Source organism: Salvia miltiorrhiza, chromosome 1 (assembly GCF_028751815.1).
Source record: "Salvia miltiorrhiza cultivar Shanhuang (shh) chromosome 1, IMPLAD_Smil_shh, whole genome shotgun sequence".
NCBI lineage: Eukaryota > Viridiplantae > Streptophyta > Magnoliopsida > Lamiales > Lamiaceae > Salvia > Salvia miltiorrhiza.
Window position 1 is genome coordinate 62239425 of NC_080387.1, and position 14389 is coordinate 62253813.

General features: G+C 38.8%; 2 protein-coding genes across 3 annotated transcripts in view; one reads left to right on the plus strand and one right to left on the minus strand.

Moving 5' to 3' along the window:
* LOC131001622 (H/ACA ribonucleoprotein complex subunit 4) overlaps nucleotides 1-14389 on the minus strand; it is an 806367-nt gene that overhangs the window by 768181 nt on the left and 23797 nt on the right. The window lies entirely within an intron of this gene.
* LOC131002272 (probable calcium-binding protein CML36) lies at nucleotides 4383-5568 on the plus strand. The gene has a single exon (XM_057928758.1). It carries the CDS (start codon nucleotides 4813-4815, stop codon nucleotides 5479-5481), a length of 669 nt encoding a protein of 222 aa, XP_057784741.1. The 5' UTR covers nucleotides 4383-4812; the 3' UTR covers nucleotides 5482-5568.

Consider the following 14389-nt stretch of genomic DNA (forward strand, 5'->3'; position numbering starts at 1 on the left):
GGGCGTGACAGGGAGTCTATAGGGAAAACAAAAAGAAACTATAGGGCCGAATGACCCTATTCAACATACAACATCAAATTTTGTCCACCATTTGAAAAAACATAAATTTTGGTCATTTTTTGTATGTCATGACTATTCTACCCTTCTCCCTCTCTCTCCAGCGGCTCCTCTCTCTTTCTCATCTCCCTCTCTCTGCTCCAGCAGCTCCTCTCTCTTTCTCATCTCCCTCTCTCTCTCTCTCGCTCCAGCGGCTGCGCGGCAGCGGCGCCGAGCTTAGAGAATTCGTCGGAGCTCTCGCGGCGGTGGTGGAGAAGATCCTCCCTCTCTCTCTCCAGCGACTGTTGCTCTCTCCTCTCTCTTTCTCATCTCCCTCTCTCTCTCTCCAGCGCGCCGTCTGGGCAGAATTCGTCGGAGTAGAGGACGAGGCAGCGGCGGTGGATCTGATATGATCGTTGCGCCGCCTCCTCCATCGGCAGATCTGATCTCCGCCTTCTTTGATTTCAGCCATGGCATATCTGATCTTATCTGATCTGTGTGCTGCACGTATGGCACTATTAGTGCCATAAGTGCCATAAGTGCACACTTCCCCCTAGGGTTTAGATATTCCATTTAGGGTTTAGATTATCCATTTGAAGTTTAGATGTTCCATTTAGGGTTTAGATGTTCCATTTAGGGTTTAAATGATGTTATTTCTGTATTTATGCTGCACGTATGGCACTTATGGCACTATTAGTGCCATAAGTGCCCAAAATTATTATTTTACTTGGTTTTATTTTGGATTTCCGTTGGCATTTATGGCACTATAAGTGCCAACGGAAATCCAAAATAAAACCAAAGTAAAATCTTGGCACTTATGGCACTAATAGTGCCATAAGTGCCTAACCCGCGTGACCCGGCACGCGACCCGCGTGCCTGATCCTACCCGGTCCGCCTCATTAAGGGTAAAAACGTCCAAATCAATAAAAATGGCCAAAATTTGCGTTTTTTCAATGTGTGGCCATAAATTGTGTTTTATGCTTCATTTTGGCTACTTCAAAATTTTACTCAAACAAAAACCTATGTGGGATTGGATTTTCGAAAATTCAATAAGGTAGTTTTCATGCGGTTCGATTTAATTTGCATAATTTTTTTTTCATAAAATGTCAATAATGTAACGATTTTCATAAGGATACTGAAGAAAATTAAGCTGCTCCTTAATTAATTTTGTTAGTTCATTAGCTCTTTTGTTTACTCATTTCTTAAGTAATTCGTATTTTTGTTGGTTTGACTCCTTTGGTGTAGATTTATAAATTGGAGTTTTGTTTATGAATTACGGTTAAATTTTGATATATAATATTGAAGACTAGGGTTCCAGCTATATTACTATGTTTTTTCAATATTCCTATCGAATCAACTACTTCCTCCGTCCCGCTCCAAATGTCCTTTAATTTTGGGCACGGAGATTAAGAAATTGGCATAAAGTAGATGTTGGTGGAAATTGTTTAAATATTAAGTATAGAGAGAGAGAGTGTGTATCGCCAAAAAAAAGTATGAAATATTTGGAGTAGGACACCCCATTATGAAAAGTGGGACATTTGGAGTGGGACGGAGGGAGTAATTTTCATTATTTATATTTGCTTTCATTATTTTCTGAACAAATAAGTTATTCGTCTATTTATTTCTTACTCTGCATCATATAAATAAACAAAATCCGATGAAAATTAGCACTACATTTCTATGTAATAATCCGTAACCACAAAGTGAAGCAAATCCTAATAGCAATCCAAGTTTGGCCAAAAAAAATTGCATTAAAAATAGATGTGGGTGTGGCATGGAATCATAGTCGGCCAAAAATGACTACTTAAGTTTGTTAGGTTTTGTTCTTATAATATTTGATTTTATTCGTATTGAGTTAGGAGCAAATTTTTAAATAAAGTGATAAATTATAGGATTCGCTTTCCGTCCTGCCGCTAACTTCCAAATTATTACTGTGAAATCTTGTGCAGCAGTATGGTTGAATTACATACGACAAACACTGTTAACTGTATTTTTTTCTTTTTTCACTCAAACTTTTGGTTTGATGGTTTCGCACTGACACTCGTCGCATATAGGAGAAAAGGAAAAGTATTCATAGTTATTCAAATATGTGCAGCTGAATTGTAGTAATATATTTTCTCTCCAATTAATAAGTTGGAACTTCAAATTATCTTGTATGCGTAAATGTGTAAATTGAAAAATAAAAATTATCCACACAATTAAATTGCATTCAGGAGAAATAGTTGAATAATTCTCAATCAACATAAATTAAATTATTGGAACAAAGAAAGTAATTTATAAAGAGGTGTTGGCCAGTAAATACTCGAACTTTTTTCATTTTCTGATTTTGCACCCAACTTTAAAATCTGGCTGTAAATATTTGAACTTTGTATTGTTTCTAATTTTGCACCCAACAAATTTTTACCCCCCAAGTCGTTGCTAACACGGCAGTCGGATTGACATCCCAAATCTACAATTACATGTTCTAAATTCCACATTGACAATAAATTTATCTGCTTCGTTATGAACTTCAAACTTTTCTTTTAATTCGGTTGTCATTTCATTAACAATTTGAGAGTAAAAATTCGTTGGGTGTAAAATCAGAAAGAATACAAAGTTTAGATATTTATAGATTAATTTTAAAGTTGATGTGCAAAACCAAAAAATGCAAAAAGTTCGGGTATTTATAGGCTAATACCACTTTATAAAATAACAATGTTTTTTGTTGGAAAAACTTAAAAGAAGTTAGCAATAGACATTCTTCAAGCCGTCGGTATCGCACTAAGATTATTAGTAGGAATCTGATGAATTCCGTATAGAAAAAATAAAATAAGCAGCTTAAGGCTTCGAGGTGATATAGTTTTACAAAACTTAGGTCATACTGTTTAAATGCAAAATCCAAAGAATCCGGTCCAACTATTAATATGGTTTTGAACACGAGCTTAAATTCGAAATTTTGATCTTTCATCTTATTTTATCTATTAAGCGATTTTGCACAAATTTTTGTGTTAAATTTGACTTTTTGAAAAACATTCCAACAACATTATAAAGGCTTAATGATCGAATTTATTCCGATGTTTAACAATTTTATCATATATATCTCAATCTTTGAAAGATTTCAATTTTATTGCAACCTTTTAAACTTATCAATTATATCTAACTATTTCAATATTTCATAAATATTGTATCAATATATATTTCAATCATTGACAAGATAAATATTTTAAAAAAAATTAATGTGAAATATTAATATCCTCAAATTGAACTTATTTTTCAAAGTTTAATAGTAGGTGATCCTCCGATAATTCATGTCGAAATTGATATAACTGAAATAGTTGTGTGATAGAATTGATTTTAAGCACATAGATAAAATTATAACAATCGATAAAAGTGCTACATTATAAAATAATTTTAAAATAAATTTGTGTACATGTATTGAAATACATTATAACAATCTAGTGGTGGAGTATTTAATATTTAAAATCAAGGTCTCGAAGTAGAGTTCACCGTGATATATTCTTTAAATAATTTATTATCAAATCAAAAATAAATAAACAATTGAAATACAAAGTTTTGCAATCACATTATGGACGACCATAATGAATATTGTAATAAATATGAATAAAAAGAAAATAATAAAGTAATAATTTTATTTAATGTTTAAATAATTTTATATAACAGCTAAGAGCATCCATAGCCGCGTGTCAAGCTTCCGGACTAGTAGGTGGGCCCCATTCATCCGAGCCACTAGCACTGCAGCAACGAGCTTCATCTCACAGCCCAATTTTTTTTCTCATTTTTGTTTTATTTTTCTTTTTTTCTATTGAGTTGTCCCTCACGTTCTTCTCTCTTCCTCGTCCACTAGGAGCACATGCGCTACTCGCACCAATCAAGCTATGCACGAGCTAAACGCGCACTTGCTAAGCGAGTCTCACTACGGATGCTCTTATCCTATTAATTTTAAAGACAACAATCATAACTAAAAGTAAACTTTTTAAATGAATAAAATATTTTATTAAATAAATCGATTTAAAAAAAATCAGAATTATAACGAATCAAATTGCAGAAATTTAAATAACACAATTAACTTCAAATTAAGCTTCATTTGATTTTAAAAATGCTAAAGATTACATAAAAAAAAAACCTAAAGGCATAAAAAAAATCGGTCAATTGACCGAAAATTGAAAAAAAAAACAAAAAAAACAACGGTTCAACGCATGCCAACGTAAACATTTTTTAAAATTCGAATTTTATTTATTTTTTATTTTTTTGTGCCCGACTTTTTTTCCATCGTGGTCTGCCCTATTCTATCGGGACCGTCTTGTGTCGTCGTCGTCTGCAGTGAGCGACCTGATCTTGGGGGTGACTCGAGTCCCCCTTATTAGGTCGCCACTGCGGATGGTCGTACTCGTATTAGAATTTACAAGACTGAAATAATTAATGCCTAATAAATTAGGTAATTTAGCAAGAGCCGCAAGGAAAGGCGCACGTAAAACCAACGCGACAAAAGTAAAACCCACCAAACCTAAATTTAACTCAAACCCAATTGCGTCCTTTCCAATAAATACTCTTCAAATACCAAAACCCTCTCTCTCTCTCTCTCTCTCTCTCTTTCTATCTCTAGGAAATTTCCAGGAAGCTCACTCGCTCCATGGCTCCCCTCAACCATTTAACTCCCGCTCCTTCCACTCCCCTTCCTCTCAACCCCCAATCCTCCTCCTTTTCTCCCCTCTCTCTCCTCTCCCTTCGCTTTTGGGGTGAATTCGCACCTGCTAATTTCACACTCCAATTTCCATCATGAAGCTCGCCAAGATTGTTCCCGCCAAGCTCTTCAGATCGAAGAAATCGCGCTCGGTTTCCAGATCCGAGGCCGAGCCGTCGTCCTTCAGCTCCCATACGACGTCCTCCTCCTCCTCCTCTGAGGACGGCGGCCTCAAGAGGCCGGCCGGCCTTTCCACGCCGACCAGCGTCCTCCCCTCGACCTCCGCCGGCATGTCGACGGAGGAGTGGACGGAGATATCCGCCGCCGTCTACTTCGAGCTGAAGCAGGCGTTCGAGATGATCGACCGCGATGGCGACGGGAAGATCACCAAGGAGGAGCTCGAGTCGCTCCTGAGCCGGCTCGGCGCCGAACCTCCGAGCAAGGAGGAGCTGCGGCAGATGCTCAGCGAAGTCGACCGCGACGGAGACGGCTGCATCACGCTGGAGGAGTTCCACGCGATCGGATCGGCTTTCGCGCCGTCGACCGACAGCTCGGAGCTGAGGCACACGTTCGATTTCTTTGACTCCGACCGCGACGGGAGGATCACGGCGGAGGAGCTCTTCAGCGTATTCAAGACGATCGGCGACGCGCGGTGCACGTTAGAGGACTGCCGGCGCATGATAAGAGGCGTAGATAGAAACGGGGACGGGTTCGTCTGCTTCGAGGATTTTACTCGTATGATGGAGCATCAGCAGCAACGATGAATATTTCATTGTTTTCTTTATTTCTTTAAGAGAAAAATAAAAAGAAATGAAAAATCGTCATTTGCTGCTCCGATATTTTCACCATCATCATCTTTTTTTTTAATGTTTATTTCTAATCTTTTGGGTATTCGCTATCTCGAATTAACTTGGGGTCAAGTGATCAATCAACGGCTAGGATTGGAACTACCGTATATAATGAGGCAGCATTATCACAAGTTATTTTATTTCCCCTAAGGTTTTGTTATACTCCATTGTAGTAGTAGTAGTTATATTTATTGAAATTATGGAAAATTGTGGTTGTCGTTATAGTCGTTACATACATCCCGGGGTAATGGGAAACAGCTGAATTAGAAATGGTGAAATAATGGCACCAGAAATTAGGCCCTACAATAGGGCAATGTTCATAGGGTGGGTGGCAACTGTCACCGCGTAGAGATGGCACAAAATATCCTCTATTTTTCAAATTTTTATTTTTATTTATACTAAAACACGTTACAAAATGTCGATTCGTAACATTATGCATATCGCGGACTTCTGAGTACTTCTCCCATTCCATAAAAATATGAATAATTTTTTTTTTCGTCCGTCTTATAAAAATACTCATATTTTATTTATAATAATAATTCTTCCACTAAACATCACATTTAATATGGAACATCTTCTCCAATTACACTATCCTTTATAAAATTTCTTAAAATTCGTGTCATCTCATATTATACATATTTTTATGAGACTGAGGAAATATAATATAACAACCTTTTTTTTTCAAACAAAAACCAAGGAATAACATTAAGCAATATCATCAATTGCAGTCCTTCTAGTGGCTATCCTAAACATATGAAAATCCCAATAAGAGCATTCCTTCGTGCCACATGAAGAACATCATGCTAATCACTTACTCCCTCCATCCTCATAAAATATATTCAATTTGATATTTTCGTATGACTCATAAAATGTATTCAGTCTATTTTTATAAGTTTTTTACTCACAATAAAGTGGGATCCTTACTCCACTCACAACACATTTAATTACTTTATTAAAATTCGTGTCATCTATAAATAGATACTTTTTATAAGGACGGAGGGAGTACTACTAATTACCAAATTTGCCAACCATTACGAATTAATATTAAATTAGTAAAGTATTTAAGTTTTTAAAAATTAATACTATTTTGTCTTCGAAAATCATGCAACGATGCGGACGACACGAATTTTAAAAAATATTATATGAGTGTATTGTGAGTGGAGAATAGATCTCACTTTATATATTGTTGTGTTACTTTAACAAAAATTAATAGTGAGTCGTGGTGGTTTATTTTGTGAATAAATATGAAAAGTATTGACAAAAAATAGGGTTAATTGCATCAAATATCACCAACTTTGCTCGAATTCCATTTATCATATAATTAAAAAAAATATTTTTTTTATCACATATTGAATTAGTCGTTCATTTTTCCAACGATTTTTAGCTCCGGTGACCAGAAAATTGACATGGCGCTGATGTGAATTCAAATTTACACATAACATTGATGTGAAATATATAGTATTAATTTAAAATTACTCAAATAACAAAATCACACAAAAAAGCCCTAATATCACTTGAATTGGAAAAAAAATTCCTAAGAATCGGCTGTAATGGGTAAAATTCGTATAAGCCAAAACTATATGGCCCAACCAGAGCATCTCTGGAAGACCTGAGCAGAGCAGACAGCTCGGATGACCAGAGCAGAGCAGCTCTGGAAGACCAGAGCATATCAGCTTGGATGACCAGAGCAAAGCAACTCGGAAGCCAGAGTAGACAACCCGGATGACCAGAGCAGAGCATCTCTGGATGACCAGAGTATAGCAGCTCTGGAAGACTAGAGCAGAACAGACAGCTCGGATGACCAGAGCATAGCAGCTCTGGAAGCCAAAGCAGACAGCTCGTATGACCAGACCAGAGCAACTCTGGAAGACAAGAGCAGAGCATACAGCTCAGATGACCAGAGCAGAACAGCTCGGAAGCCAGAGTAGACAGCCCGGATGACTAGAGCAAAGCAGCTCTGGAAGACTAAAGCAGAATAGCTCGGAGGCACGTACATCAGTGCAGCCCTGCCTAGCAACGCTCAATTGTCCAGTGCAGCCCTGAGGCACGCGTAACAACGCAGCCCTACGACGCATGCCGCACCCTATCATTGTAATGGGTAAAATGCGTATAAGCTGAAATTATACAGCCCAACGGGCCAGCCCGGTAAAGCGATCCATACCACATTCATAGTATAAGGTCCAAAGTGGGCCCATATGCGGGAAATACGTAAACCCACAAAGAAAAAAAACCCTAAACTCAGCAGTTACTTGGCGACTAGGTCAGACGAGAGTCGCGGAAGATCGTTTCCTAAGAAATTGAAATCGCTAGGGTTTAAAGGAGCATTCCAGCAAACCCTAACCCTAGTCGCCTCCCTGTAGGCCCGTAACCTATATATACTAATTCACTAACGCAATCATGGTATCGACAATTACTCGTATTCATTCTTGCACTCACACACGGTCTCTCACTCTCGTTATCTCCAGCTCTCCCCGCTCTTCCGTTCCGCCTCCACGCTCACAACTCTCAAGGGTCTCGATCGCTCGACTAGCCCCGCTAGCCCGGACGTCCGTCGTCCCCTATTCCACATCGCTCATTAGCTATAATTCAACTTTCGGGACACCCCGATCTTCCGGATACATCACTTATTATTGTCTTCTCTTTATCATTTATTTATTTTCGTTACGTTACTTACGCTTAATACTTCTATCAGTTCACTGACTTGAGCGTCAGAGGCCCTTCCATCGACATCCCCATCGGTGCTCTTCAGAGGGCTCTAACGTTGCTTGTGGTCTCAGGTTGCTAGTGCCCGTCGATTCAGACGTGACTGACGTCACTTCCGTAATTGTCAGATTCATCCCCCACATCGGTTGTTTTCTTCTTCAACAAAAATCGACTGTCTTCTTCTCCTCCATCCCAATCTCGTCACACACACACACACACACACTTTATTTACATTTTCTTAATGCGAGCCCCATTGGACGTCATTATTGGGATAGAGAGCAATATATAGAAGTGTATCACGAAAAAAAAATACATTAAATAAGTTTTAGGAGCCATTTTCAGTCCTTAGATCTTTAAGATCTACGGTTGATTCATCACCTTATTGAATGAATACATGGTCCCGAATTCGAATCTCATAGATAGTAAAAAAAAATTTATTTTTAGCAATTCATACAGTTACACAGCAAATTCATACGTGTTCTACATAAAATTCATACATTTTAGCTAGTTCGTATGTTTATATGTTAAGATATAAAGTAAAAATCATTTTGAGCCCTTAGATCACCAAGATCTACGGTTGATCCATCATCTTGTTGGATGAATTCATGGTCCTGAGTTCGAATCCCAAAGGTAGCAAAAATTTAGTTTTCGTAATTCATACCTTTATACAACGAATTCATACGTGCTCTACATAAAATTTATACATTTTTCCTAGTTCTTATTTCTTATTTTAAGAGGTGCTCTCACGGTAGTCATCCCCTATATATACACCTCATGTAATTCAAATAAAATAAGTGAACATTTATAATTTTTTACCTTTACACAATACTACTTTTTAATTTAATTAACATTCTCTTATATAACCATGTTTAAAGAAAACGAGACATTTAGAGAGTATGAGTAAGGGAGTAATAATTTGCAAATCTCTAAACTAAGAAAATTTAATAATTTATGCTCATCAAATATTATATCCTATTCGTCCACGATATCGTTCCACTTTTGTTATTTTGATACGTCCATAATATCATATCCACTTCCATTTATAACAGTAGGATCCACAAATATCATTTATAATAATAGTGGGACTCAACCTTCACTCACAACAATACCCACAACTATTCACCATTTTCTTAGAACCCTTGTCGTCCACAAAGTGAAAATGATATTGTGGACGGAGGGAGTATTCTATATATATATATATATATATATATATAGTATGTAAATATATATACAGTTATACATATTGCCATGAAATATAATTTATATATATGATGGTGTACTTACCTAGCATATAAAAATATTTAATCACATGTACTTACCTTATAAATGATCTGCAAATATATTTCATAAACCTCTGCATTACCGTAAAAATTAAGTACTTAATTAATAAGTAAGTGTAATGGAGAATGTTATTCAAGAATGTTTTAAAGAAACTGTAAAGTATGAAATAAAAAAATAAAATATTTGTTTGACCACGTAAAGAAGAATATTCCTAATTACCCATTTCAAGATGGGAAAAAAGATGCACCCAAAAGCACGTTACTTTATATAAAGACATTATTCAATGAGTTATGAGACCCTATCAGAATTCAACATTCTTTTTTAAGTTCTTAAGATTTTTATGTGTTAGACTTAGACCACTAAAAACTAGTACTAATAAAAATTGTTTATCTAGAGATATAACAACAACAACAAAAAAAAAATATATGGTGCAGGCATGTCTTGTGACATTATTTGTACATGTTTTTATATTTGGGGTTTGGCTTGTTAACTTTCCTAATGAGCATTAGGAATTAATTGGGACATTACATGATAAAAAGCATGTGAATTACTGGTGAAAAATCTGTCACTAAATCATTTGCTAATCAGATTTTACAACATAGTTATTTCGAATTAAAAATGCTCGTGACAGAACATTTTACGACGAAACGCTCATCGAGCACAATGCACCAATTTCTGTTCCCTTCTAATAAATTCAGATACTACAAAAATGACTAATTAAATGATCGAATTAGAATTTGCGTATTAAAAGATGAAAAATCTTTACATATATAAAAAAAAGCCTGTGAATTCAGGGTAGAATTGGAATTGAAAATAATTACATTGTCCATTACCATATTAAAGACTGCTGAAATAGAAAATTTATTAAAAAGAAAAGAAAAAAGAGAGACCAGAGACAAAGGAAACAAGCAAAAGCACCCGCAAGAAACCCCGGGTAACCAAAAAAAGAAACCAAGACTAAGAGAACATTTTAATAGGGTCGTCCTCGTCTAAAACATCGTCATCTTCATCGTCCAACATATCGCCCCATTTTTTAGAGGCCACAACCGACATAGCATGGGCTGCATCGGTAGAGTTAGAGGAGTTGATCACAAAGTTTTGCAGAATCTGTCCTCTAGACTGAGCATACTTCACTTTATTCAGGAACTCCACAGGCGAAGAAGTGTCAAGACCAGGGCCCTGCATATCATCACGGCGTGCTGAGTTTTGGAAATCCGAGGACATGCCATTCATTATGATACGACGGAGCCTGTGCTTGATAGAAGAATCAGAAACTCTCCCCTTCTTGTTGATAGCCCCTTTCGGACGCCCTCGTCTACGAGAACTGGGTCCTGTCGTCCCAGTCAAAGTTAGCAAATCGTTGTTGTCAGTCATCACAGCAAGCGGCTGAACAACCAAAGGTGCAGAAGTCCTCTCGTGTTCCTGGTCCACTACCTCAATTTGGCTCTTTTCGTCATCTGACTCAAGCTGTTCCATATCCTTTCTATCCTGATTGTCCTGATAGATGCAAGCATCTGAAGCTCGGCCTCCATCAGATGGCGGCTTTTCCATGTTATCATCACAAACAAGTCTATGTTCATCTTGCAACTCTAGAGAAACCAACACAGCAAAGGGATTGGATGAGGTAGGAGAGTCTGAAGAAGAGTTCAGTTTCTGTCCAACCTCAGCAAAAGCCTTTCCAGCCCTTGCTGGAGATTCCTGATTTCCGGTGTAGGGACGAGGATGAACCCTGTGGTCATCTACCTTGGACTGACCACGTTCCCGTCCCTGATGTTCCGTAAAGCCCTCCTCTGTCGTGTTTGTTTTCCTCCTTCTGCATTCGTTAGAAATATGTCCCACAACCTTGCAAACCGAGCAGTAATAAGGCAAATTCTCATATACAAACTTGACAGTAAAATCAATGTCGCCACACTTAATATCTAAAGCCTCAGGAATATCAGCCGAAACATCTAACTCAACAAGAATTCTAGCAAAGTGACCCACATGAGCCTGTGTAGACTGACCATCAATCAAGATAGGCGTACCCACTTCTCGTGCGACCCCGGAAAGAACCTCTGGGTGCCAATATTCATGTGGCAAGTTAAAGATTCTAATCCATACGTGAACAAGGGTTGAATTCGCTTTGTAGGGATCAAAATTCGGCACCCAGGCCTGGAGATGGAGTATACCTGAGCGTAGACGCCAAGTCATTTTAGCGAAGGCCGCTGCCCTATCCTCGTCGGTGGCGAAATTAAAAGTGAAGTAACCTTTTCCGAGAGGATGAATCGACCAACCAACAGACGGTTTCCAAAGCTGCTGAAGTTCCTGCCAAAGATCCGCTGCAAACCGAGGTGACTCACCTTTGCGGAGGATCAGCCGGCCGTGAACCGCATGGGCGAAACGCCGAACTTGTCGTTGGTGGAAAGAAGGCTCTAAAACAAGGCAACGTTTGAGATCCACCAACTCTGGCCGGAGGATTGTAAAGTCATGAGCGGGGACGTCCCTAGGCTTGGAAACTTGCTCTGTCGGACTGCCATCCCTAGCTTTCAGTTTATCTGCAAAAGAGACCGGCGACACCTTCGAAGCAGACGGTGGACTGACCACATTCGGATGGGCAGTCCCGATCGAGCGAGGTGGGATCAGGCCCTTAGGACCATCGGCCTGAGTAGAGACACCGACAGTATGGGCAGTCATCACCGCAGCGATTTCCGGGAACGAAACATCATCAGTAGCTCTAGCATTCTCCGCCGAACTATCTGTGACAGTGATGCTCGGAGGCATCGTGATCCCAGACTCGGGGAAGAGAAGCGCCGTCATTACTGTCGTAGAGTTCATTGTCGTCTGATCAGTAGTGGTGAAATCCCTAGTAGAACTGTGGAGTGGCGATGATGATCGACTGACAGGAGCAAAGTTATTAGACACAATCGGGTAATTTTGGAGGGGAGGCTGGAGCGATGCCATTTCTCACAAACGGAGGCAATCTGTGACGACGTCGCCGCTTTCCTTCGACGCAGCTTTGAGCCGCGAACGTCGAGGCCGCGCGACGTCGATGGCGTCGCTGCTCTCAAGCTGCGGTGAGGTTTCTCAAGCTGCAGTTTTCATGCGGCTCTTTAACCTCCGGTGGCCTGCAGCTGGGCCCGCTTGAGCAGCGCGTCCGTCTTCTCGGCGTGGCTCCCGACGGCGAGCGGCGAGAGCGCGGCGTCGAGCGAAGCGAGAGCGGAGGTCTGCTGCAGCTGCGAGGAGGCGGCGGCGTCGGTTCTGCTGCTGCTGCGAGGAGCGGAGGGCCGATCTGCTGCTGCTGCGAGGAGGGTCTGCTGCTGCTGCGAGGAGGGCCGCGTCGTCGGTGAAGCAACGGCCAAGGAGAAGCCGGGGAGGGGGAGATGGCACCGGCGTGGCGCCGCACACGCACAGTTGGTCAAAAAGCTTGTGCTTTCATTTTTCGCGTGGGGGACAAAAGCTCCATTACCATATTGAAGACATTGACACACTTCCAATAAAAAAAAAACTATCGCATGTAATGTGATTGACACTTTGAGATACCTTAAGACTATTTATTATTTAGATCGTTTGATCTAATTTTGCTTGATTCATATCTCACTAAAAAAATGAAATTAGAGAAATTATATTTTTAAAAATTAAAATACTCAATCATATACATCTTATTAATTATGTAAATTAAATGCTCTATTAATGTATTCATGTTTTACAAAATGATTCGAAGTGAATATTTCGATTTTTCAACATTGATCGTGATCAGACATGGTATGCTATTTTTTTTTAAAGCTATCAGACGTGGTATGCTCTGAATTCTATTTTAATTTCCCCCCCCCCCCCCCAAATAATGTAGTAACGATTTTTGAAATTTGTTAAATGGTAGAGATGACTTGTTTGGTGGGTTGTGGGGTCCAAAGAAATGAGATTCGGTGTACTAGGGCTGAGCAAAACCAAACCGGAACCGCCAAACCGAACCAAACCGGGCGGTTTGGTTCGGTTTATGTAGAGAAAACGGTTCGGTTTGGTTTGAAAATTTTCAAACAACCAGAAAACGGTTCAGGTTCGGTTTGAGAAAAACGGTTTGGTTTATAAATCGAACCCGCCCGATTTAAATACAACACTACAAAAAAACGCGTAAATAGCGACGAAAATTACCGACGGCGGCGCCGCCGTCAGCAATTACCGACGGCAAAAAAGGCGACCCGCCTTTTGACTATTACCGGCGCATTACCGACGGCAAACGGGCCGCCGCTAATTAGCGGCGGTTACACCGTCGCTAATTTAAATATATATTAATATAAATATATATTATTTATTACCGACGGCAATTGCCGTCGGTATTTACCGGCGGCAACCGGCCGCCGCTAATCACCACCGCCGGAGACATCCGACGATAGCACCACCGCCGTCCGGCCAAAATTACCGACGGCAAATTCTAATTACCGACGACAAATGCCGTCGGTAATTAATTTTATGTTTTTTTTTTAATTTTTTTTAATTTTTTAATTTTTTTTTTCATTTATCATCTAATAAATTGATCAAAGATAAAAATACAAACACATTAAAATCAAATATATATTGAAATACAAGTGAAAATTTAAACATTGATTATTACAAATCTAAGATTATTACTAAGAATTCAAGATTCTTAGTAAGAAACTTATAATTATAACTTAAGAATATTAATTTGATTAGTGATTCACTCATCAATCATCACCAATCCAAGATTATTACTAAGAATTCAAGATTCTTAGTAAGATTATTACTAAGAATTCAAGATTCTTAGTAAGAATCTTATAATTATAACTTAAGAATGTTAATTTGATTAATGATTCACTCATCAATCATCACTAATCTAAGATTATTA

Bases quoted from the DNA above. Each gene is read 5' to 3' on its own strand.
- LOC131002272 (XM_057928758.1), top strand. From the start codon at position 4,813: ATGAAGCTCGCCAAGATTGTTCCCGCCAAGCTCTTCAGATCGAAGAAA.